We start from the raw sequence: 27,391 nt of genomic DNA on the forward strand, positions 1-27,391 counted from the left end.
AAATCCCCTCTGCTTCAGAGCACAAAGAATTCTCTCAAAATAACTCACCTTTTATATAAATAACTCACCTCCGAGATAATTCTGCAGTAGGCACACTAAGTCAGAGGCTGCATCTCTAAAACTTTTCCAGAGATCTGCGTTACTCTCCTCACCCGCCACTGCCACCATATGCCCAGCTCTGGTGTCACAGTGGGATGTGTTGGCACCCAAGTGGGACACCTCCGTGGCCTGGTTATTAGTGTGGGGCTGGGGGGTGGAAGGGAAAACCGGAGCAGCACAGATAAAGGGGGAGGCCAAGAGGCCATCTACCCTCGACCTCTCCTCCTGCTACCTCTCCTCCTGGTGGTAGCAGGAGGAGAGGTCGAGGGTAGATGGGCGGTATTACAAGAAGGTGTAGGAGCAAAGGCATCAAGGAGCAAAAGAGACGATGCCACCACCCCACCCTGAGGTATGGGGAGTTCAAAGGATCGAAGGAGAGGGTGGCAGAATCGTGACTTCAGAGAGAAGCAGGATTGACTTAAGGGGAGGAGAGGGATGGAGTCTTTGATAAAGGTCAAGGATGGACAGCAGATGGAAAGCCCCAGAGGAGGACTGGGGATGGTGAAAAGGGGGGATTCATTCGTGGCAGGGGAAGTACAGGACAGGATGTGGGGGGCAGTAGGGAGAGGAGAGGCTACTGGACAGTGTGGGTGGAAGGTGAGGGAGTGAGGCCGGGCAGGTTTGGCCTCAGGGGCCAAGTCTGCCTTACCTGGAGGAAGTAGGGTGACCGAGCTGCCCTGGGGGTGGGAAGATAAAGCCACAAGCTCTCCCAACCCAGCTGCTCTCCCAGAGTTCTTTGAGAGGGGACCTGAGCCATCTCTCACCCGTGCGTCCACGCGTTCATCACCCCACGTTCATGAGCCTTGGGTCTCATGTGCCCCTGGCCTTCCCACCACCTTCAACTCTTACGTGCCTGCCTGACCACCCTCCTCTTCTGCTACCCTGGTCTGTGCCCATCTAACCTGCCAATCCTGTGTCCCACCTTCTCCCCAGTGCTGGCCACTGGGCTCCTGACAAGCAGGCACACCTTACCTATAATCTGATGCCTCAGATTAATAATAATAAGACAACATTAGCTTTCCTACATGTGACATCTGCTCCATCCAGGGCACTGTGCTAAGCGCTGTACATGCATCATCTAATTTAACCCTCACCCTGTGAGGTAAACAGTATTATCTCCCCAGATGAAAAAAGTTGAGGCTGAACTAACTTAATCAAATCATCGAGAGGCAAATAAGTGGCAGAGCTAGCATAATGAAGTAGATGGCATTATCTGCCCGTTGTCATCTGCCCTCTCCACACTCTCTGAGGGCCTTATACTCCAATGACCTGGACTTGGCCCTGTGACTTGCTTTATCCAGTAGACTATGGGTGGGGTGACAGTTCCAAGTGAGGGCTTTAATAGGCATCACATATTTTTATTTGACCCCTTGAGCTTTTGGCCTCTGTCATGGGAATTCCCTGGGTCCTGGAACAGTAAGACACAGAAGCAGACCTCTACCTGTCCGGAGCCAGGTCCAGCTGAGCCCAGCAGAGCTGTAGCCAACCCACAGATTTATTTTTGAAAACAACTAAGATTTGGGGGTTGTTTGTTATTGCAGCAAAAGCTGACTAATCCAGATTTAAACTAAGATGTTTCTGATTCCATACAGAGCTTTTAACATCACAGTGTTCTTCTATGCCATTGCTTCTTGGGCATAGAAATCAAGGCTATTTGGGCTAGATCCAGATGGGGAACTCTCTCCGCCCCCTTAGGAAAGGCTGTCTCTTCACCACTTCATCATCAAGTTGAAGTGGGCAACCTGTAGCTGTTCCAGGTGCAATCTTCTTTTTCTTCCCCTGCCCTCTTCCTAGAAAAAAAATTGCAGGAACCTACACATCCCAGCAAATCTTCAGCTTGGAAGAAGACGCAGCTCTATCAGTCAGACACAGCCAGGTTGTCACATTCTTGGTCAGCTCTGCTGGTTCTAAAAGATTTTTCCCCTCTGTGCTGTTATTATTCAGCTCAGTGAAGACTACAAAACTAAAACAACGCCTAAGAACTTTCCGGAAATTTCTTTTGTTTTCATCCTGCTGGCACTAATTCAGTGTTCCTTAACTTCACATTCCCAAATGATTTGTCATGTAAGTTTTTTGCTAATTTACTTTCAGTTGTTTTGCTTCTGCTGTTTCTTCCCCCCACCTAGATCATCTGCTTCAATATAACCATAATTTTCAAAACCAGTAGGATGTGCAGTGACCATTATACAGTAAAATTGATTAACTGAAAGCCGCATTTAAAAAAAAATCCTAAAAGCTAATGTAATACTCTTTTTCATTTTAGAAGTCATGTTATATTCTGGGGAGTTTTCCCCACAAATGTGTTTTTCAATGTTGTATTCTGATAAGGCTAAACTTTGTGGCTGCAAAGATTTGATTCCTTCAGATTGGAACATGATTTTCCCTGGTTATCTTAACGGGAAAAGCTGTGAAGTGGACACTTAGGGTTTTTCATACGCAGTGTTTCTTCTCTCCGCTTCTGGTAAAAGAACCCCATTCTCCTTGAGGATCCACTGGCTTCCCTCTGTGTCCATGTGGTTTAGGTAGACCTGGCCACACCCTTGGCTCCAGTGCTCTGCGTGCCCCGAGGCTGTGTCCAACCGGCACGATCAGGAGTTGGTTCAGGGCAGGCACATCCTGGCATCACCACCCAGTCAGGTGAGACTGGCCCCAGCAGGTGCCTGAGAAGGAGGTCGCCCAGTGCCTGTCACCTCTCCCTCAGGTGGTCTGTGGAAGCGATTTCAGCAGCTCCTCAGTCGTTTCCTTCTCGTTCTAAGCCATTCATCTTAGGAAGGAGAACCCAGGTTTGACCAAGTCTTTCTCCTTCAAAAGCTTACATGGAAGCTTTTAGGTAAATAGTCATACCTATTTATGTTTTCTAAATTAATTTTCTATTTTGTACCTTTTCTCCTGATGCTTCCTTGCCCTAGAATACTGTTCCTCTACACTCTCACCGTATAAATCCTACATAACCCTCAGGGTTCAATCTAAGTGCAACCTCTTCTGTGAACTGCACCCCACTTAGCATGAAGTGTTCCCTTAATACTTTGATTGTGACTCACATTGACCACTTACCGCCTCTAGCTTTATAGTTTGTTAAATACATCTGTCTTCTCTCTTGACTGTGAACCCCTTGAGGTCTGAATCAGTTAAATTCACTGTATTTAACTGATTTGGGCTCATTGTTGACCTTTGCTCCAGTGGTGATTGAGGCTTTCCTCTGTGGTCCACAGATAAGTCTCCAGTATGTGGTGATCAGAAGACAGGAGGGGACTGGTCAGTGTGAGTGTGCCTGGGGGAGGATTAAGACAGATGCAGCCTGCACACAGCTACTTACAGTGGGTGGAAGCATCCCGAGGAGAAATGCGAGGTACCCACACCTGCAGCAGGCTGGGTGCACCTCCCTCCAATGTCAGGCAAATGAGAGCCTGAGGACATTGGGATCTTGTTCTTTAGCCAGAAAACGCCCACCATCCATAAAGGTAATATCGTGAAGTCAGGTTCACAGGTGAACAGATCTAGCATCCATTTACTGTGCGCTAATGTTTAGGGTCAGTTGGCAGTTGGGGGTAGATATATGGCTCTTCATTCATGATCTCTTTGGCATTTGTGGCTCTTTGTTCTTTTTCAGAGCTCCATTTGTCCCTTTTCAGGAAATGCTGAACTTAAAGACTCTAGTCCTATTTGGGGACCAGCCAAATAGAGCTCTCAGGAGCCGAAGCCCACTCTCTCCTTCCCATCTTCACTACCAGGGTGATGGGGATTTCCAAGGCACGAGGGGTGCTTCAGCTGCTCCCACATGCTCACTTGCTCTGGTTTCCCTGCTCTCTTGTGTGCTCTCCAATCCAATCTCCACACTGCTTCTGGGGTCCAAGTCCTAAAACACAAATCTGACCATGTTCCTCCTGTACTTGAAATCCTTCAGTAACTGCCCTTTGTCCAGAACAAGATCAAGTTCTTTATTTTGGCATTCAAAATCCTCTGTGACTCCTCCCTCATCTCCCCCTTGCATTATATTGAGGCCATGCCCAGTTATTGGTGGTCCACACCATGCTTTTTATTCACCCCATGGCCCCTACTCCTGCTTTCACTTCTTTTTGTGTGTGTGCTGTCCTTTCCACCCCTCTTTGCCTGGCTAGATCCAGCTCATCTTTTAAGCATTCCTGAAGTCATCTTCAGGAAGCATTCTGAAGATCATCCCACTGTGAGTTAAATGTCTCTTGTCTGAGTTCTCTTCTCCTAGTACCCTGTGCCCACCCCTAACTTAACGTTTGGTGCCACTTGATATTATCTGTGTATGAGTCACCTGCAGCACATCCAACCGCTCCTTGAGGATAGAGACTGTTATTCATCATTGTATAACCAGTACCTGGCAAAATGCCTGGCACAAAGTCAGCGTCAAATAATTTCTTGTTGGATAGAATTCCAATTTCTTCTATCTTACAACTTGGAACGTGATTGCTGATTTGTTAGAAAGACTCTGCATGTCATATTTTCAAACATACAGGCATATGGTTCTATTAATATATAAAAGTAACCCAGGGCTAGCTCCGAAAGCCAAAGAAGCTCCCTTTTCTTGAGGACTAAATGAGCTCTACCTTCCTTCCAGCACTCAGTTCTCCAACTGCAAGATGACGCCCATGAGAGTTAAATCAGTGCAGTCAAGTTCCCAGTCATTGTCACAGGTGATATTTGTGGCAACACAAAAGTGCAGACAGTTCTCATAAATGTCTCTGCAATAGAATCACCTTAGTTTAAAAGCACATTGGGAGAGCCATGACTGTTTCCTACAGGAAGCTTAGAATTCATTCATGGTTGTGATCACCATGCTGGTTGCTTATCTCAGCAATCTTTCAAGATTCCTCTTTGCATTCCTGCATAATTTGTTGTATTGTGCCATTCTGTCCAAGTAATGATCAGTCCTGTAAATATTGATTGAGTACCGCACTACTCTAGGTATACATCTGTGAGAAAGAAATAGACAAAAACTTTTGCCCTTGTAAAGCTTATATTCTAGTGAAAGAAACAGAAAATAAACATTGTAAGTGAACACAGTATGTAATATTGAAGGTGATAAGTACTACGAAAAATACAAGAAAGTAAGGAGAATCAGAAATGTGGTAGTGGTTTTTTTGTTGTTGATTGGTTGTTTTTTAAAGGGAGGTTAATTTTAATAGAGGTAATGGTAGGCCTCAAGGAGAATTCGAACATTTGAGCAAACACTTGAAGGACATGAGTGAGCAAGCCATGTGGAAATGCAAGCTGAGGGAACAGCCAGCACTGAGGGCTTAAGGAAGTTTGTACAAGGAACAGTGAGGAGAGCAGTGTGGGAGTTGCAGAGGGAGTGAGAGGGAGAGTAATAGGAGTGAGATCAGGACGGTACACAGGGTGGGCAGGGCCCAATTACAAAGAACCTAGTAGATCTTCATAAGGACTTTGGTTCACACTCTGAGATGAACAGGAAAGTCATTGCAGCATTTTGAAGAGCAATATGACATGATCTGGGCTTACAATTGTTCCCTCTGGTTCTGTGCTGGGAATAGACTATATTAGGGCAAGGGTGAAAGTGGGGAGACCTTTAGGAGTCTGCCACTGTTACCTAGATGGAAACAGTAGAGGCAAGAAGTGGTTACATTCTGGATATATTTTGGAAGGAGACCTATTAGGATTTCCTGATGTAGGGTGTGACAGAGAGAAGCGAAGGGATGGTTCCAATGTTTGGGGCCTGAGCAACTGGAAAGATGGAGTTGCCATGAAGTGAGCTGAGGAAGACTGCAAGTGGAGCCCCTGTGCGGGGCAGTCAGGAGTTGGACCTACTACATTTGAAGCATCTGTTGGATGCATCTACAGGGAGACATCAGTGGCAGTTATATACAGAAATCTAGATTTCCAGAGGTAGGTCAAACTGTAGTTGTAAAGATGTGGTTGAGATGTAAATGGAGAAGAGAAGAGGCCCAAGGACTAAAAATTGGGACATTGCAACACTTAAAAGTAGGGGAAAGAAGAGAAACCAACAGAGACTAGGAAAGAGAAAGTCGTTATAGTAGTAAGAAACTTAGACTATCCAAAGACAAGAGAAAAGCTATTGTTTCCAGGAGAAAGGGATGATCAGATCTGTCAGATGTTGCCAATAGGTCGAGTAAAATGAGGACTGAGAACTGACATTGGGTTTATCAATGTGCTGAATATGGTGACATGGGATACTGGGTTAAATAGTGTTCCTCCCCAAATTCCTATCTACCTAGAACCTCAGAATGTGACCTTATTTGGAAATAGTTTTTGTAGATATATGTAGTTAAGTTAAAAACTGGGCCCCAAATGATGGGACTGAAATCCAATGGCTAGTGTCCTTATAAGAAGACCATGTGAAGACACAGAGGGACACACAGGGAGAATGCAGCATGATAATAGAGACAGGAATTGGAGTGATGCAGCTATAAACCAAGGAGCCAAGGATCGCCGGTAACCACCAGAAGCTAGGAAGAAGCAAGGGGAAATTCTTACCTACAGCCTTCAGAGGGAGCATGGCCCCACTCAAATGTTGATTTCAGACTTCTAGCTTCCAGAACTGTGAGAGAATAAATCTCTGTTGACTTAAGCCACCCAGTTTGTGGTATTTTGTTATGGCAGCCCTAGGAAACTAATATACTTGGTGTCTTAGCTCAGACTGCCATAACAAAATACCACAGACTGGGGGCCTAAAATGACAGAAATTAATTTTCTCCCAGTTCTGGAGGCTGGAAGTTAGAGGTCAGAGTGCCAGCATGATTGGGTTCTGGTGAAAGCTCTCTTCCTGGATTGCAGGTGGCAGCTTTCTCACTGTGTCCTCACATGGTAGGTAGAGAGAAAGAAAGAGAAGAAGAGAGAGCTCTCTGGTGTCTCATCTTATAAGGGCACTAATCACATCATGAAGGCCCCACCCTCATGACCTCATCTAACCCTGATTACCTGCTGTGACCCCATCTGCAAAGATGAATTTTGGAGGGTACACAATTCAGTCCGTAGCACTTGGTAAAGCAGTCATTTAACATCTATGTACCTCAGTTTCCTCATTGATAAAGTGGGGATAATAATAGAACCCACCTCAAAGAATTGTGGTGAGGAGTAAATAGATTGATATATGTAATATGCTTAAAACAGTACATACTAAATCCTACATAGTGTTAACTATTATAATGATTATAAATCTAATCATTTTGTTTTGAAATTTAAATGATCATTTTTACTTGTTCTTTGCTTAATTCTCAATTAGCTCATTAATTTGACAGATTAAATTTCCCTAGAGTTCTAAAGCCAGTTTCACACTTAATCAAATTCTCTTAAATATTTCAAATTAAAGGGAAAAAAACCTTATAAATCTAGCAAAAAATTCTTCTAATATTTAAGCACTGTTTAAGCAGTTGATTGACTATTTTCCCTTAAACATTTCAAACTAAGGTCACAAATTTAAAATGTGATTATATCAAACACTTCAAATATCTAACACAGTAGATGTTAAACAAAATTGTTCTCAAGGACTGTTAACTCTTATAATGGTAATAAATAAAATCTTGGGCTTCCCTGGTGGCGTAGTGGTTGAGAATCTGCCTGCCAATGCAGGGGACACGGGTTCAAGCCCTGGTCTGGGAAGATCCCACATGCCGCGGAGCAGCTAGGCCCGTGAGCCACAACTACTGAGCCTGCGCGTCTGGAGCCTGTGCCCTGCAACAAGAGAGGCCACGGATAGTGAGAGGCCCGCGCACCGCAATGAGGAGTGGCCCCCGCTTGCCGCAACTAGAGAAAGCCCTCGCACAGAAACGAAGACCCAACACAGCCATGAATAGATAAATAAATAAATTTTAAAAAAAAAATTAAAAATAAAAAAAAATATTCTGTTCCTTTAAAAATAAATAAATAAATAAAATCTTATACATTTAGATTAAATTGCCTTGAGCATTTCAGCATCTTAAAAATCAAATTCATAAATTTAGTATATTAGATTTTCCTAAGCATTTGAATATTGACTATAAATTTAACAAGTTAAGTTCTAAATATATGCACTAAAATCATAAATCTGATAAATTTCTACTATATCATTTCATTAAGCATTTACCTTAAAAACATGAACAAAGCATAAACAAAGCAAAATTGTGTTATTACACTTAAATAAATATGACTTACACAAAAGCATCATTACTTCCTCATTTGTTATTCTTGTATGTTATACCTTTCTGGCATTACAAAGTTACTTTTCCAAATAACAGGAATAGAATTATCTGTTCAAGTCCTCTATAGTGACTGAGATTAGGAGAGATCTGAGTCCCAAATTACAATGGTAGGATACCTGTGCACAGACCTGGGACCGGGCATGGGCTGCCTCCCAGGGAGATTTCACCAAAGCTATGCATTAACAAAGGAAATCTCTTCTTATGGTTGGCTTCTGCTAGCTGCATTGTCAGTGGGAGACATCCTCAGGCTTTTTAAATGGGATTTTTTTCCCTCAATCCAGTGCATCACATATATCCTAGGACCCTTTCAACTTTCACCCTTACCCAATTTTTTTATCATAACTTTTTTCTTCCTTCCCTGATTTGAGTAGATGGAGCTATGTGCGCCTGTGCTTGTGCGTGCTCACACACACACACACACACATACACACACATGCATATGCGCACACTGCTTAACAGTTACAATCAAACATCCTGATAAGACCTCATTTACTCTTTCTTCTTGCTCATCATACTCGGTTCTCTAGTCATCTATTGACAACTGAGCTCTTCAAGAGCAGGGTGTGCGTTGGTTATCTTCTTGTTTCTAGTGGTCAGCACATTTGCCTGGTGCTCAATAAGTGCTTGTTGAACCAATTAATGAATAAATGTACTGAATGTAAACTTGGAGTAACCAACCCAAAAATCCTCTACTTAACTTCATCAGGTAGAATAAGTTTTTCCTTTCAGCAATTCCCTAACTTGCCCCTTCATCTGAAAAACCATGACAACACTCTTCTTATCTTATGAACGGTGCCTCACTTATAGCCCTGCTTCTTGCTTGTTTCTGGTGAACCCCTCTCAGTAACAGCCTGCATGTCACACATGTCACCATTCACCACCTTCCCCTCAAGGTTGACCTGATAATGGATCTTAACTTGCTTTCCTATGAAGTCTGGACTGTTCAGAGTTCTTTTCTGAACTGAGAATCCTTCTTAGAAAGGCGCCGTAATGGAATCGGCATTCAAGGTGCCATAATTTGCCATCCTGGGCAGAGTACCTAAGAGCACACATTTGGATCCATAAATGTGTGATGGCAGATCCTGGCTCTGCCATTTACAACCTTTGCTGTTTGGCCTTTCTCAGACTCAGTTACCTCTGTAAAAAAAAGTAATTGTAACATCTGTCACAGAGGGTCGAGGCAAGTATTGAATGAGAGAAGGTTTGCAAAGCTCTTAGGATAAAGCAGGGTGCTTGAGTGCTCAATAAATAGTAGTTATTACCCAAATGGACGCTTCCATTTTCTGTCTTTTGCCCCAATCTCCTGGCTGGAAATGCAGTTACATTCACACTGCTTTCTTTCTTTAACATACTGATTCTTCAAGATGCGAGGGGGAGTGAAGACTAAAGAATGCCCTCCTTGGGGAAATTGGGAAGGGAAGAATCAGATTCTAAGCGGGCCAGGCATGATGTTTCTTCATATATTTGCAGAGCTGTGTTAAGTAATAAATAGTCAACGAAATCCCAAGATTTTTATGTTTATTTAAAAAATAAAATTTTAAAATACAAGTTTAACAGTATTAAGTATAATAAGATTGAATCATGTAATGAGTCACTTCAATTTTTGACAAGCTTCTGATTTCAAAGCCCTTAGATACTTCCTGTAATCAAAACCCATTTTCCAATTCACAGGCAGATGTTATCTAATGATCTACTTAATCTTTTCATGTTCTTAATTTGGGGTCAGTCTCAATGGCCTGTCTCACATCAGCTGTCATTTTTGTGATAGAAATGTCACTTCACATTACAGTTTTCATTGGGACAGTTCTCATCTTTAGTTTCAATTCAATTTAATTCAAATCAAATCCATATGTCTCAGAACAATTGAATTTGCTTAAAATCCCCTCTGTTCAGATAAGATTGTAACCAGTACATCCTGTCGATGCCACTGAAGTTCCTGATACCTTCTAAACCCCTGGCGCTTCCTGATAACAAGGACGCTGCTGCTTCTGCCCCCTGAAATGGGCCCGGTACCAGCACTGGAACCGGCGAGGCAGCCTTACAGCCACCAGTACTTGAACCACCACTGCTGTCTCTGGCCTTGATGCCACAGTCTCCACCACCCCATCCCACCACCATTCCTACTGGGTCAGTGCTCTTCTGAACTACAGAAAAATCTTTCCTTATACCTCATTTAACAGAAATCTTGGCTGAGAAACAGCTTATTAGGTTACAAGAATTTAGAAAGATATTGTAATTTGCTTATTTTTTTGTTTGTTTGTTTGGGGTTGGTTGAGTTTTTCAAGTCTTCCTTCCACAAGAGAGGCAAAAAGGACTGAGCCACAGCACAATACACCCATGGCATACTCAAAATTGTCCTTCTCCTGGAAAAACTCAACTACTTTTCTCATGCCTGACTTGTATACCTGACTTTCCCTGGGGAAATTTGTTTACAAAAGCTTTTTTTGTAAGATTCCTGGTAGAAGTGACCTTACCACTCTGCCAAAGGTGTTGAAACTTCTTTAATCCCTTCATCTTGTGGGCTGGCAGACCAAAAGCGTTCTGGGGCCTTAGTGGCACTGTCTAGAGTAGGAAAACAAGGATGCTGGGGCCAGGCAGGATCAGGGCCCAGAAAACTCACCCAGGAGAAGGGGTAGACCAGTTGGCTGCTCCACAGTATTCCCAGGGGCTGAGCTTGATTCCAGCTAAGAGCATGTAAGGAGACTTCACCAAGTGAGCAAAGCGCAGTTACAGAGGTCAGTTTGGAGCTGTACTGTGATTTGGCCACTGACAGCATGGCCTTTGCTGATGGTATTCCTGGGTATGGGGACTGTTAAAAGATGGGCTGAGGTCATAGCCCAGCCCTCTAAGCAGGCCTTAGGTAAGGTACAGAGGTAGTCCCTAAGGCTGGGCATTTTGGGAGAGCTCTACCCAAAGCAGTCTGGAGGGACTATGCAAATGAAGAGGTGAAACTAAGGTCATAACAGGGAAGAATGGGGTATAGAGCTGAGGGGGCAAGTGAGATACACATGCAGGCCACTGGCCAGGGGAATCCAGAGAAATGGAATAAGAAGGTAGGAAGCTGTAAGTGGGATATGGCACCTGCTGCATGCTGCTAGCTTGGACTAGGGTTTCTTAAAGTTACCTCATCTGGCTAGATTTAGAGTGTCTAGAAAACCAGGGCAGAAGCTCAGATATATAGACTGAACTTACACAGTGCATTTAGGAATGATGTAATTGCTAAAGCTTAAACTTTTTGTTTCATTTTATTTTTAAATTTTTTAAAATTTAAGTATAGTTGATTTACAATGTTGTGCTAGTTTCTGGTATACAACAAAGTGATTCAGTTATACATATATATATATATTCTTTTTCATATTCTTTTCCATTATGGTTTATTACAGGATATTGAATATACTGTAGTTCCCTGTGCTATATAGTAGGACTTTATTGTTATCTATTTTATATATAGTAGTTTGTATCTGCTAATCTCAAACTCCTAGTTTATCCCTCCCCCACCCCCTTTCCTTTGTTTTCTATGTCTGTGAGTCCACTTCTGTTGCATAGATAAGTTCGTTTGTGTCATATTTTAGATTCCACATATAAGTGATATTATGTGGTATTTGTCTTTCTCTTTCTGACTTAATTCACTTCGTATGATAATCTCTAAGTCCATCCATGGTGCTGAAAATGGCATTATTTCATTCTTTTTTATGGCTGAGTAGTATTCCAGTGTGTGTGTTCCAGTGTGTGTGTGTGTGTGTGTGTGTGTGTGTGTGTGTGTGTGTGTATCACACCTTCTTTATCCATTCATCTGTCGATGGACATTTAGGTTGCTTCCATGTCTTGGCTATTGTAAATACTGTGAAGCTTAAACTTTGTAGTTAGAAGTCTTGGGTTCAAACTCCAACTCTGACACTTAGCATGGCTTTGGGCAAACTAATCTCTCTAACATCTCTGTATCCTTCAGTAAAGAACTTCAGAGGTTCTTTTAAGGATTTGTAAAGTTCATATCACTATAGATAATCAAAAACTGAAGGCGTGTGGCATGTGGCCTCACTGGCTAGTAGCAGCACAGCTAATTCCAGACCACATGGCATTCATTGGTGGGGCTGAGCCTGTTGATGGTTTGCCTTCCTGATAAGAAAGGATTCAGGGACTGGCAAGCTGGCCTGCAGTATGAGTCTCACAGCTGGCAGAAGGGGCTCTGGGAACCAGTACCTGATGTGGGTGGTGGGTTGGGAAGCAGAGCCAGCTGGAGGGTGCTCCAGAGCATCTGGGAAAGTTGTATTTGAATCACAATATAAGGGAAATATCCATTCACATTTTCCTCCTAGATCCAGAAAAGAATATTCTTCTCCCAGGGGTATGGGTGCACCCACACCCATGCACACACTTCAGAGCCCAGGGTCACAGTCAGACTTGGCTTCTCCTTCACCAATTATGCTCTGGCTTGTATTACTTTCTCTAATAGCCTCACACATGAACATTTGATCTTTGAAATGCAGTCCAAACATTCCAGTTTGAGAACGTTTGCAGCTCTCCCATGGTTTACATGTTTGCTTTTTGTTATTGCTATGTCCATAGAAGTGACTCCAGTTTTCTTTCTCTCTGTGACTGCAGCATTAATACTCTTAGTCTGTATTGGAAGATGCCCTGAGTTTAAATTAACTTGAATGCTGGGCTGAGTGTGAATCACAAGATATCCTGCTACTCTAAGTCTGGGGCTCCAGTGAAAAAGCCCATCCCTCACAGCTTGAGAGCATGGAAGGGGTGTCACACCACGTGAACCACTCTCCCCTCCCCAGCCTTACTTCCTCCTGCTCCACTTCTCACACCAAATTCTGACAGTCCCTCCAACGCCCTTTCCTGCCTCTGCACAGGCTCCTTCCTCTGCCCACAGTGGCCTTCCCTCCTTCTCTCCTGATGGCCTCCCCTTCAGCCTAAATGGCCCAGCTCAAGACATCTTCAGAATCCTCCCTGTAGACCTCAACCCCCTTGAAGTTTGTCCTTCCCCGCTCTTTGCTTCTACGCATTTTACACACATCTCTGTTGTTTAGCTTCTCACGTTGTAATCTCTCCCTCTGTGAGCTCTTTGAAAGCAGGATGTGTGTCTTCCTCATGGTATCTGTATCCCCAGCATCTATCACGGTGCCTGGCATTTGTCTGATACCCATTAAAAATATATGGATGACAGACATAGAAAATAAACTTATGGTTACCAAAGGAGAAGGGTAGGGGGATAAACTGGGAATTTGGGATTAACAGATATACACTACTGTATATAAAATAAACATCAAGGACCTACTGTTAACACAGGGAACTATATTCAACTATATTCAATTGTAATAACCTATAATGGAAAAAAATCTGAAAAAGAACATATATATGTGTGTGTGTGTGTGTGTATATATATATGTGTGTGTGTGTGTGTGTGTGTGTGTATATATATATATATATATATATATATATAACTGAGTCACTTTGCTATATACTTGAAACATTGTAAATCAACTATACTTCAGTGTTAAAAAAAGGAAATATTTTTGTGTATGGTGAGAGGGTGTGTTCTAACTTCATTGATTTATATGCAGCTGTCCAACTTTCCCACCACCACTTGCTGAAGAGACTGTCTTTTTCCCATTGTATATTCTTGCTTCCTTTGTCAATGATTAATTGACCATAGGTGTGTGTGTTTATTTCTGGGCTCTCTATTCTGTTCCATTGATACATTATGTCTGTTTTTGTGCCAATACCATGATGTTTTGATTACTGTAGCTTTGTAGTATTGTCTGAGCTCAAAATGGCTTGAAGACTTAAACATAAGACATGACACCATAAAACTCCTAGAAGAGATCATACACAAAACATTCTCTAACATCAATTGTACCAATGTTTTTTTAGGTCAGTCTCCCAAGGCAATAGAAATAAAAACAAAAATAAAAAAATGGGATCTAATCAAACTTACAAGCTTTTGCATAGCAAAGGAAACATCAACAAAACAAAAAGACAACCTATGGGCTGGGAGAAAATATTTGCAAATGATGCAACCGACAAGGGCTTAATTTCCAAAATATACAAACAGCTTATACAACTCAACAACAAAAACAACCCAATCGAAAAATGGGCCAAAGACCTAAATAGATATTTCTCCAAAGAAGAAATACAGATGGCCAATAGGTATATGAAAAGATGCTCAACATTGCTAATTATTAGAGAAATGCAAATCAAAACTACAATGAGGTACCACCTCATACCTGTCAGAGTGGCCATCATTAAAAAGTCTACAAGTGGGACTTCCCTGGTGGCACAGTCATTAAGAACCCACCAGCAGGGTGGATTCGGGTTCACCCGTGTCCCCAGTGCAGGGGACACAGGTTCGAGCCCTGGTCTGGGAAGATCCCACATGCCATGGAGCAACTAAGCCCGTGTGCCACAACTACTGAGCCTGCACTCTAGAGCCTGTGAGCCACAACTACTGAGCCCACATGCCACAACTACTGAAGCCCATGTGCCTAGAGCCCGTGCTCTGCAACAAGAGAAGCCACCCAATGAGAAGCCCGCAAACCACAGCGAAGAGTAGCCCCCGCTCGCCGCAACTAGAGAAAGCCCATGCACAGCAACGAAGACCCGACACAGCCAAAAATTAAAAATATAAATAAATAAATAATTTTTTTTTTAAAGTTAAAAAAAAAAAGTCTACAAATGACAGAGGCTGGAGAGGGTGTGAAGAGAAGGGAACCCTCCTACACTGTTGGTGGGAGTGTAAGTTGGTACAGCCACTGTGGGAAACAGTATGGAGGTTCCTCAGAGAACTAAAAATAGAATTACCATATGATCCAGCAATCCCACTTCTGGGCATATATCCAGACAAAACTGTAATTTAAAAAGATACATGCACCCCTATGTTCATAGTAGTGCTATTCACAGTAGCCACGACATGGAAGCAACCTAAATGTCCATCAACAGATGAATGGATAAAGAAGATGTGGTACATATATACAACGGAATACTACTCAGCCATAAAAAAGAACAAAATAATGCCATTTGCAGCAACATGGATGCAACTAGAGATTATCATACTAAGTGAAGTCAGTCAGAAAGAGAAAGACAAATACCATATGATATCACTTATATGTGGAATCTAAAATATGACACAAATGAACCTATCTATGAAACAGAAACAGAATCACGGACATAGAGAATAGACTGTTGGTTGCCAAGGGGGAGGCGGATGGGAGAAGGATGGAGTGGGAGGTTGAGGTTAGCAGATGTAAGCTTTTATGTATAGAATGGATAAACAACAAAGTACTACTGTACAGCAGAGAGAACTATATTCAATATCCTATGATAAACCATAATGGAAAAGAATACTTAAAAACAAATGTGTATATATATATATACACACATACATACATACATATATATGTATAACTGAATCACTTTGCTTTATAGCAAAATTAACACAACATTGTAAGTCAACTGTACTTCAATTAAAAAAAGAAAATAACTGAAAAAAAAAATATATATGGATGAAAACCAAAGCATTCTTTTTGTTTCTTCTTCCTACAGAAACGATGACTATGGGTAAGAGGACCACTTATGCCAAGAACACAGTAGGACAACCATCTTACAAAGATCTTCAGTAACTTCTCCCATCCAACAACATCCAGACGACGCCAGTGACCAAATATTCAGCTGTAACCACAGCAATAACTGGCCCTCTTTCCAGATTGGGTTTGCTGAACGTGAACAGTCCAGCCGTCTTCAGGTGGCCTAAGGTGGTATGCTGTAGGGGAAGCACATCTCTTCTGGCCAAGAATTGAGATTGGACTATGGAAGAAACCACCTGATACAGTGAGAGTACTCAGAGTACCTAAAGGACTCTTAATGATTAACATAAGGCCCTTGGTGATGGGGTCGTAGCAGCTGCCCTGGCAATGTCACTCTGACATGATGTTATTTGCTTGAAGGCCCTGGAAGGACAGAATATTTTAAAATCTATCCAGGTGCTAAATAGGCAGCAGATCTAATTCACACTGGACTACCACTGAGCTAATAGTTGTCTCCAGAAAATAATTTCACCCAAGAAGTACTCCAGCTTTGCAAGGAATAGCCCCAGGAGAGTAATAGGATAAGCAGGCTGTTACCCCGGAGAAAATCGAGTACAAAGAGGTCTAGTTCACAGCAAATTCACTGCCTACTCCCATGTACATGGCAGTGAGTACCAGTTGATCATGGCCCTCTCTTCTGCAAAACCCAGATGTGAGGAGTCAGAATCTCCAACACTGTTTTCAAGATAGCCAGTAGCCACTTCCTTTCAACTGGTGTTGGCAATGAGAATGAAAGTTCATTGTCATCCCTGTTAGAGAGGCATACATCTCAATGGCATAGGCATTCTGGAATACCCTTTCCCAGGTACATTTGTCCACTGAGAGAACAGCCTCAGAAACAGAAGTACCATGGAGTGAGCTGAGTTCTTGGAGAGATGATACGGCTGGCCCCTGATTGAAGGCACAACTTTTGGGCCTTCTTGGCCTGAGTGCCTTCTGGGGTATTTCCATATGCAACAGCCCAGAGGCATAGCCTTGGGCAGCCACCGACAGGTTTCCTTTCACTTCCGGACACATGCATCACTTTCACAGCACTTGGGGAATGGAAATACCTGCAGGAGTGAAGGTCAAGGGCTCTCCCCTGGTATCACATTCATTACTCAGCTTCCTTTGTGACCACATCAGCCAACCCACTGCCAACTGTGTTCTTCATCCTCATTGCTTCTGCCTCCATACAAATGAAACTAAAGGCCTCAGCATGCCCTGGGGGTGGTGTTGTTACCTAGTGGCCCTCTCTCTCCCATTATAGGTGTAAGGTGCCCTGTCCATACATTTGCACCATTTCTCCAAGACAGCATTTCCCTTTTATACAATCTCTTTGCAGCAGAATCCAGAGTTGGACTGTAGTTTACCTTCCTGGGAAGCTCATTTATCTTCATTTGAATTAACACTTCCATGTGGGACTAACTTGGTGGAAGCACAATCATTGCAGGTCTTCAGAAAGTTCTTATTGCCACAGCTACCCAGTACAAGAAACTACCCTAATGTCAGATCTTAAAAGGATGGAGACCTTTGGTTGTATGAGGCAGTGTTACAATATTCCAGCTTCATGTGTTCCCCAGCCTGCCTAATCCATTTCCATCTCTGATTGGCTTTCAACCTCCAGGACCCAAAGGGAACCCAAGGTTCTGCCTATGTCTGTTGACATGAGAAGAATTCAACTTTCTTTGCCCAAGGTTCCCTCTGCCTATTCCTCTGCATTCAGACATCTTCCATCATACCAGTGTTTAGAACCAAAGCATGAAGGACTAGTGCCAGCAGGATAGTCAGCAGAAATATTATCTCTAGATGCAGGCAGATGAGCCCAGAGGATGGTCCCAGAGAAACCAGACTGGCCCCAATAGATATCCGGCAACCATCCCAATAAACATTGACTTGTCCTTGGCACTGGGAGCCTGGGTAGGAGATCCTGGGGCAGCTGTGCCTATTGTTCCCCAGGCTAAGATCTTCCTGCCTAAAGAACTAGCAGCCCTGGGGTACTTATGAGTATGCTACTGGCTTGTTGGTATGAAACAGAAGGTGGCTTTGTAGGGGCCAGCAGGCAAAGAGGCGGGCAGGTGGCTTGTGCTGGAAAGCTTTGCCTAACAGTCCAGCCGTGGCCAGAGGCTGGTTATAAATTTGAACTCCCTGAGCCCATCTGCAACTCTGCCTCTGTTCTCTTGCCTTCTGTTTGGTTTCCCTTTAGTTTCCTAGTAAATGTTCCTTTTGAAAAATTCCAACCTTGTTTCATTGAACTTGGGGGGAAGATAATTCTCCATTGTCTTTTCCAGGATAGAGAAGGAAATTAAAGTACCTTGAAAAAATGGAAATGGCAGTGGAAAGGGATATAACCTGGTTAGATCTTTGGAAGAGACCTTGGAGAAAACTGGTTGCAAGAGATGGGGAGAAACCAACTGTCTCCCTCAATCACCTGGCACTGATTCTCAGCCCATTCCTCTTGCTGCCTTTGTCTTCAAGGAGATCTGCCCTATTTGAGTGTTGCTGCAAAAGCATCTTCCCAGCCAGTGAACTGGGCACATTTTGCAGGCAATGTGATACCTAGGAAGTACACTGGTGCATGACCAGAGGAGGAATAGGGGAGGGGAGGGAAAGGAATGGTTTCTACAGTGTGGATGTTTTCAAAATGCCCAAACAAGCATGACTCTAAATGGGATGATTTTGTCCTTATGGCCATCAGTAGAACTACATTTCATATGAAGAGAAGAAAGGCATACTCTCAAGCCAACAAGACTGACAAAAGATAGATATGGAAAATGTCTTGCTATCTTCATGGCCATCCTGTCCTGGTGGGTGTTCCAATTATCTATCGCTGCATAACAAAGCACTACAAAACTTAGTGGTTTAAATGACAAGTTATCTCTCATGATTCTGTGGGTTGGCAGTGTTTAGGTGATTGCTCTCTCTTGGAGTCTTACGGTTGCTATCAGATGGCAGCTGAGGCTGGTATCACCTGAATAAGGAACGGGGCAGGATATCCATGATGGACTCTTTGCATATGCATCTGGCTCCTCTATTGGGATGACCAGAACAGCTGGAGGCTGATTGGGCATCTCCCTACACATAGTCTCTCCACATGGTTAGCTTGTGCTTCCTCACAACATGGAGGTCTCAAGGCAGTCAGACTGCTTTCATAGCGGCTGGCTTCCCCCAAAGCTAACATTGCAAGAGGTCCCAGTAGATGCTGCAAGGCTCTTCTAAATAACCTCAGAAGTAACACAGAGTCATTCCCACCACAGACTGTTGGTCAAAAGCAAGTCATAGGGCCAGCCTAGATTCAAGGGGAAGGGATTACACAAGAATGGAATACCAGAAAGTGTGGCTCATCTCATCGGGGCCACTTTGGAGATAGTGGGGATGGGAGTGGAGGGGGAGGTGTCACTGAATCAGAAGGCTTCCTGGATAGCTGTCACTTTAAAATCATATGCAGTACTTAACATGCACGAGGGTGGAGTGAGGGGGGAATAATAAGGGGCAGAGGAGAAGGGGAAGGGTTATTCATGAACACTTAAATAGAGCATAAGCTGAAGAAAAGTGAATAGTTATGATCAAAACAGAACTTAACAGCGTCACAAGAAACCCTGGAGGAAAATTGTCATTCTAGTGACTGCTCAAAAGCTTGAGTTGAATGCTTTTTATCTCCCTAATCTTTACTGCCAAAGTAAAAGTGCAAACAAGACATTCCCATGCTTGGGGACATACTTAGAAATGAAAATGCTAAGTAAGTAAGCAGAGGTTGTTTGTCCCTTTTCTGAAGACTTCGCTTCAGAAAGAATTACCGTAGTTAATTAAGAGACAGAGATTTTATCAAATCTAGTTTAAGCATAGCTCTGCCAGTTGTCCCCTGGCATGAGGTCCTGGCATGGCTAGGGTTGCCATGGTGCTTTCTCCAGTCTGCCCCTCCCTCTCTTGCAGCAGTCCCGCCATATGGAATAGTCAGGGTCGGTCCACTGCTCTTCCCTCCACCCTGGCCTCCTCCAAACTCCGCCACCTTGCTAGAACTTTCAAAGCAAAGTTATAGAAAGTGATTTAATGAACTGAGAAAAGGACATAACCATGGATGCGCATATGGCCAAAAACAGTGTCTGCAGCCTGTATGTGGATCCTGAGAATTCTGCAGGCCATGTGGCTGCCCATGGCCACCCATTTCACTGCTGGCCACTGAGGGGTATTGAGAGTGTCCAGCCTGGGAGGGCCTTGGAATGGCCAGAGAGGATGGCCTCACCTGTTTCTTTACTGTCCTGTTCTAGATCCCTGTGAAGAATCTCTCTCACACATAGGATTCCTGACCTGCTTGCTGACATGGAGCGCAGCCAGAGGCTAAGAGTGGCCAGTGAGACCTCTCTGAGGCTCTGGTTTTCTCACCGATGGGGTCTTCTGACTCTTCCCCCTCCAATCCTCTCTCAGGGCCAGAAAGAGGCCATAACCCTTCAATGTCCTTTAACAACCACCTGTGGGCACTTTCCTAACCACAGACCCAGTGACACCTGCCGCAAAGGCGCTGCTTGGCACCTTACCTTCTCAGCCAGAGAGAAGTCATAGGCAGTGTTCAGAGAAATCTAGTGTGTCTCCGAGATGCCCGTTCCATATGAGTGGAGCCCTTCCATTGTAGCACAAGCTATTCTACCTTCTCTCCAACTTCATATCAAATAGGCTGACCTTCATGGAAGAAGTGAAATAGTAAAGCTCAGGAAAAGATAATAATCAGAAAAATTGCCCCAGCAGTTGAGGAAATATCCCGGAGAAGACCTGTAGGAGAACTCTGAGAAAAATAGGAAAAAAGAGGGTTGGCTGTTATTCTGGGAGCTGCGGAAGACAAGCCCTGGTCCTCAACGCTAAGCCCAGATGTGAGGTGAAGGAAGCTCTGGTCAGTGCCACGGACCTGCCTCCAGTGTTGATGATGTCAGATATAAAGCTCCCTTTGCTCAGTCTCCCAAGAGAACAGATCAAGGCTCTCCAATGACTATGGCAGAACCCACTTCCTCCTTCTTCCACTCAAGAGGCTTACATGTCACTTGCTGCCTAGGCTCCCTGGGCATATGGGCTGCAAAGTTAAACCAGTAGTATGATCACTTCTGTCCCCTCGCTCCCTGGTGTCTTCTCACTGTGTCCAGGAGCTCTGGGCATGGGAAGGACTAAGAATCAAGATTGAAGATGGCCCCCAAGGCCCCAGAGGATCAAGAGCCAGCCCTGAAGTCCCGTACTTTGGCTAAGTCTCAGTGGCATCAGGGTCCCCATCTCATCCACAGGCCAGCTGATGATTCTCATGTACCTCCTCCTGGTAGGGAAGAGGAGAACAGGCCAAAGGGACCTGGGCCACAGAGGCTGTCCCCTTAACTCATTGCTACTGCCTCTCCAAACTCCATCATAAGGTAGATTTCCCTGGGAAACGGATGAGCATTGCCAGACAGTTTTGTTTTTTTTTTTAATATAAATTTTATTTATTTATTTATTATTACTATTAACTTTTGGCTGTGTTGGGTCTTCGTTTCTGCGCGAGGGCTTCCCCTAGCCGCGGCAAGTGGGGGCCACTCTTCATCGCGGTGCGCGGGCCTCTCACTATCGTGGCCTCTCTTGTTGCGGAGCACAGGCTCCAGACGCGCAGGCTCAGTAGCTGTGGCTCACGGGCCCAGTTGCTCCACGGCATGTGGGATCCTCCCAGACCAGGGCTCGAACCCGTGTCCCCTGCATTGGCAGGCAGATTCTCAACCACTGCGCCACCAGGGAAGCCCTGCCAGACAGTTTTTTTTTTAAGTATATTTATCAATATGAAGATTATTGATGATAACACCACATCTTATAGTTTACGATGCATGGTATCATTTTTTTATCCATTTTCTTTATTTTTTGAAAATTCAACTTGTAATTCCAAGTGGTAAAGGTAGTTTAAAAAAAAAACAAGTTAATATCTTCTTGGCTCGATACTAAATTTATTGTCGTTATTATTCCAATAACTATCCATTGCATTAAAGCTATTTCCAAACCAGCATTTGACATAGTAATATTGATGGTTTTTCCTATCAAGTAAACATCATCTTCAAGACACTGACTTTTTCACAATTTAGATAAAATTCTTTTTGCATGGCAGCAGTATCCAGATTTGAATTTTCAAGTAAAGACAATTTCTCTAATTCACCAAACTCAAAGCTTTCAGGTAATAATAAAATCATTTCTTCAAATACCTAAAGATATTTGTATTCACGGCCTCAGAGATGAACTTATGGACTATATAAACTGGTGAATAAATCTTCCAGAAACAAGTTTTACCTTCATCTCAAAACAGTAATGATTTTTTAAATATATATTTTTCTTCAAGAAATTTTGTAACTAATTAAATTTTAAGTCTAAAATAGAGTTTTCCAATGATCCTTACCTTAAAAGTGCACCAGAAAGTACAAACAAGATAAGGACTCAATAAAGAAAAGCATTGCCATAAACTGTACCTTTCTTAAAGGCAAACAAATGTGCTGTCCCTGCCTGTGTGTCTACAAATTCAGATGGGAACCCTGCTGAGGGCTCATTGGGCCTGTTGGATCCAGAAAGGCTTACAGACTTTCTTACACAAGCAGCATTGTGTCCCAACATTATGGTCAGTATTTTAAAATTGTGTTTTCTGCATAGAAAGAGTGAATATATGAATGTTTCATTGAGAATAAGCCCCAGGCTGTCCTGAGCTAAGTAAGCCCCCCTGGAGAGAATAAGGTGTCTCGGCTTACCATATAAAATGAAAGAGGAACACTAAATGCTATTTTCCAAATCAGAACTCCTGGGGTTGAAAATACTTCAACCAAAGTAAATATTTTTCATATATATATATATATATATATATATATATGTATGTATGTATCGATTTTATTTTGTTCTCTGCAAAGTTGTGTCACACTATCTTGAACAGCACTAACAGGTTTTGCAATAATTGGATTTGTTTGAGGAAAATTAACAAGAGGACATTTAAACTTTGCCTCCGGGTGTTTTCCACGCTTGAGATCCGCAGGAAGCTGCTTGCCTGATCCCGGCCCTAACCAGCGCTGTTAACCCCCGCTGGCCCTTTCACAGCTACTCCCTGGCCTGCTGACACTCTCCTTAGCAGTCCACTTAACAGCTTCGACAAACCCTCTGGGGCTTCTGGGTCAAAAGAATGGCCACTTTGGCAGCAACTGCCACTTGGTTTTGATTCTCCCCTCTCTGAAAGGTGGTTCTTTTTTTCCCAAAAAATTCAGAGCAAAGGAGAATGAATCCATGTCACCAAACAGGATAAGAACAAGGACAACCGCTGTGTGTGCGTGCGGGGGAGTGGGGGGGGGAAACTCTAGAGCCAGCCCAAGTGCCGTATTCTTCATTTTTTCCCTACGTTTTAAAGTTTATTCATCTTGAACTTTTAGGGGACATAAAGATGGAATTTCAAAAAACATAAACAATGGACTCAAAGGAAATCCAAGGGGGTATATCCGTGACTTGAAAGAGTCCCATAAAACCAGAAAAGTTTAGTAAATTGCTCAAACACTTATTCTGTTTGGTAGACCAAATACTGACATTTGGTTGAATGGCTCCATTATGTCAATGTTCCCAGCCCATGTAAAAGTAGCTGTTGGCAGGTGCCTTCTTAAAGGACTCTTCCTGTGCGTGAAGCCTCAGTGGGACCTACTATCCCTCAGAGGGGCCCTTTCTGGCTTGGAAGAGCAGACTCAGGAAACGCCAGTGCAGTCTTCAGGTCTTCTGATGCTTCCATATGGAGGGCAAGTCCTTGTGGAGAAAGGCATTTATGTAAATGAAGGAAGGGGACTTCCCTGGTGGTCCAGTGGTTAAGTATCCGCCTTCCAATGCAGGGGACGTGGGTTCGATCCCTGGTCAGGGAAATAAGATCCCACACGCTGTGGGGCAACTAAGCCTGCGCGCTCTGGAGCCCGTGTGCCACAACTAGAGAACCCATGTGCTGCAACTACTGAACCCATCCGCCACAGCTAGAGAGAAGCCCCGTGCGCCGCAACAATAGATCCCGCATGCCACAATGAAGATCCCGTGTGCAGCAACTAAGACCCGATGCAGTTAAATAAATAAATAAATTTTTTTAAAAAAAAAGTTTAAAACTTTATAAACTTTTCTTCATGAGGGAAGAACTCATGACCTTTGACTCCAGCGGACAAGGTAAAATCACTAGTTTGGAAAAGGCAGATTTCAGGCTTGAAGCCGTAATTATACAGGGGTTAAGGACTGGAAAGGAAGATTAACTAAAATTTACTCACCACTTGAAACTATTCTAGTGCATGATCTCACTGCTTTGGGTTCTAATCATAAAACATCTGCCTCGTTCTGGTAGACAGAAGCAGTGGCAGAGACCAACTGGCCCCAGAAGATGCAGAAGGAACTCAAACCAGTCCAAGTGCTGGTTGGAGACAGCCCTGCCCGCGGTGGGGCTGAGCATCTGCTCTGCCACTGACCTACCCTGTAACCTCCAGCCCTCAGGGGCCCTGCCCAGACCTTGTCAGTCCCTGGTACAAACAGATCGCAGACATACCCGAGGGAGAACAGCAGTGCACCTGTGGTTGTACTTGGTTCCCACTCTTCTGGGATTCAGAGGACTTCCTGGAAGAAGCAGTCCCCAAAGGGCTCAAGCCCACAACAGAAACATGGCCACAAGAAGCCTCTGCCTTGAATTTCCTACCCTGCCCCAGCCTCTCGCTGATCTTTACTTCATGGTGCTTGGTATCCCCAGGCCACTGTACAGAGGCATGCACAAGCACAAATGCAATTATTGTACAGGCGCAGCTCAGAAGAGGCTGGTGTGGGGCTTCATGTCCCTCCTAGGCAGGGGGAAATGACTGAGGAGAGCTGGGCCTATGCAGAGCCCATGCAGAGCTGGGAGACCTAAGCTTGTGCATTTCTTTGCAGCAAGGAGCTCTCTGGATCTTCCTGTGACCCTCAGTCATGGCAGCTCTCCCCTCTCATTTTATGCAAGATTCTACATCCATAAGGTAAGATTCTTTCGCTGCAGCCAGGAAAGGTGTCACTAGGGGTGACACCCACCTCTCCAGGGCCATGATATGTAGGTTCAAGAAAGGATCAAGTCAGAGACGACAGCATCATGTGGAGGGTTTGTCAGGGCTGCCATTTCTGGTGAAAGGCTGCCACTCACATGTAGGGTTTTTAACTGGATTGCTAACCTGAGGAAGGCTGAGCAAAGAAGATGCAGCAGGACGCAGCAGCGGAGAGAGTCACAGGCTGGGCTGGGGCCCAAGACCCCGCCCCTGCCTCTGAAGCTGCTCCCAGCTGCTTCTCACATGAAGAGTGTTGGCCCGTGCATTCCGTGCTCCTTCCACCTCTGGGGTCTGCGTGTCCCTGGGTCTAAGGAACTGATGTGCCTGTCACTGGGAAAGCGATGTAGCCCGGGTGGGGCCCATGCAGTCCCAGACCCCTATTGCCCAGAAACCCAAGTGCAGACTAAGTCTGGAGGACTTTTTTTATGATTTCCAGAGGACATTGTCTCTCTCTCCACCCCTTTCACTGTTTCTGAGTTCCTTTTTCTATGGATTTTCATTTTTAACAAACAATCTGAAAGGAATTTGATTTTGAGAGTTTCCTGAAAAATCTTTTAATGATCGGTGATGTCTCCTGTACATCATAAAACCAGAACTGGCACCCTCGAAGTAGAGGAAATTCCATTTTGAATTAAATACCAGTCCAGACCCTCTCAGTTCACCCCCAAGAGCTCATCAGAGTCCTGCTGCTTAGCTGGAGGGAGGGAAGAGGGCAGCAGCAGAGAGCTCCCTGCAAGAAGGGCTTCTTGATGAAGTAGGTGTGAGATGAACAAAAGGGGAAAAGACAGTCTGTGCTCCGTTCATAGTCAGGGGCAGGAAAGGGGCAGGATGTTGAGAGGCTCTTTCCTGGGCTTACTTCCTCAAGTAACAGCCTATAATCCCTTGCCTCAGGCTGTGATAGAAATCTTGATCCCGGGAAGTTCTTGGATTTGTCCACAGCTCCAGTGGCTTAGCCCTGTGCTCCTGATAACATCAAGTCAGAGGTGTCTGGGGGCACATATCTTCCTTCTTCTTCCTTCTCCAAACTGCGTTAGCACACGAAGGCCAGCGCTGCCCACCCACCAGGCCCATGTGTGCACTGGCTCGGGATGTGGATTTCTAGTGCCTGATGCTCTGCTGACCGCAAGAACGTTTTTGAAAACAAAACCCCTGTCCATTCTATCCGTTTAGTCAATCTGGTTGAGAATATCAATTTATTGGGGGGAGGAGGGAGAAAAGTCAGAGGTCTGTGGACACTTTTTGTAGATGCCCACGCAAATATTTTTTGTAGATTCCCGTTCAACTCTAAAAAGGAAAAGGACTAGGACCCTCCCACAGTCGGAAAAGCCTCTGCCCTCTAGTGGCAAAAGGCTCAAACAAATATTTGCGTTGAATATTTGATTCAATGTTTGCGCCTGGAACACTGAACTGGTACCACCCAAGCAGGCGCTCTCTGGGGACAGCAGGTAACCCCTTGGTTTTACTTCCTGGGGCTCTGTTCCCAGAGGGTTAAATGTTCATAGGTCCCAGAGGCCTCACTTACTTTGGAACCTGTTCAGCAGAGAGACCAAGAGTAAGGTCACTGGGGAAGACACAGAACCTAGGTGAGACCCAGCTTTCCCACATATGCTGACAGCCCCTGGCCCTGGGGTCCACTCAGGAGGGAGCCTGTGCAGGTGACGTCATCTCCCAGCCGGCATGTCTTCTCCAGCTGCAGCCACTTCTCTTATGCCACCTGAAATCACTCATCCCATCCCATCTGTGGTGCCCATTAATCAGTCCCCTCCCCCCAGCTCTCCACCCTCCACTCCCAAACCTCCCCAAGGTGAGCGAACATCAGCAAGACTTTAGAAACTTCTGGCAGAAATGAAGTTACCAGGGGCTTCCCTGTTGGCTCAGTGGTTAAGAATCCGCCTGCCAATGCAGGGGGGGACACAGGTTCGAGCCCCAGTCTGGGAAGATCCCACATGCCGCAGAGCAACTAAGCCTGTGTGCCACAACTACTGAGCCCGTGTGCCACAACTACTGAGCCCGTGCGCCTAGAGTCCGTGCTCCACAACAAGAGAAGCCACCGCAAGGAGAAGCCTGCACACCGCAGTGAGGAGTAGCCCCCGCTCACCGCAACTAGAGAAAGCCCGCGCACAGCAACGAAGACCCAACGCAGCCAAAAATAAAAATAAATAAATAAATTTATAAAAAAAAAAAAAGAAATAAAGTTACCAGGTGCTGCAGGAACAGAGACTCCGAATAGGCCACCTGAGCCCAACCAGCCACACCTGCCATGTCCAGCGTTTGACTGGTGCCAGTTAGGACCGGACACTGGCCTCCAGGGAGAATCAGTTCATAGGAAACTGCCATGTGGGTTTCAAGAGCCAAACCAAAGTGATCACAATGAGAGCTTTTGAGAGTTCCTGGGACTCCGGTGCACATAGTTTTTATGTCAAAGAGCAGAGAGAGGCTGTGACTGTCCACCACGCGACGCCGGGTCGGTAGTGTCCGCCCT

At 44.4% G+C, this 27,391-nt stretch overlaps 1 protein-coding gene across 4 annotated transcripts in view; it reads left to right on the forward strand.

Moving 5' to 3' along the window:
* Positions 1-24,837, forward strand: part of SYT9 (synaptotagmin 9) — a 192,717-nt gene extending 167,880 nt beyond the window's left edge. For 3 of the 4 annotated variants that reach the window (XR_011075468.1, XM_068556223.1, XM_068556225.1), the window contains one exon: positions 15,837-18,092. Coding sequence is in view for 2 of the 4 variants with exons in the window: in XM_068556225.1 (XP_068412326.1) it covers positions 15,837-15,845 (9 nt within the window). In the remaining 2 variants the exon portion in view is untranslated. Of the gene's footprint in view, positions 1-15,836; positions 18,093-24,763 lie in introns of those variants that run through there. The other variant, XM_068556224.1, reaches the window with a different exon arrangement.
* The last annotated feature ends 2,554 nt before the right edge of the window (positions 24,838-27,391 follow it).

The sequence above is a fragment of the Eschrichtius robustus genome, chromosome 11, assembly GCF_028021215.1.
Source record: "Eschrichtius robustus isolate mEscRob2 chromosome 11, mEscRob2.pri, whole genome shotgun sequence".
NCBI lineage: Eukaryota > Metazoa > Chordata > Mammalia > Artiodactyla > Eschrichtiidae > Eschrichtius > Eschrichtius robustus.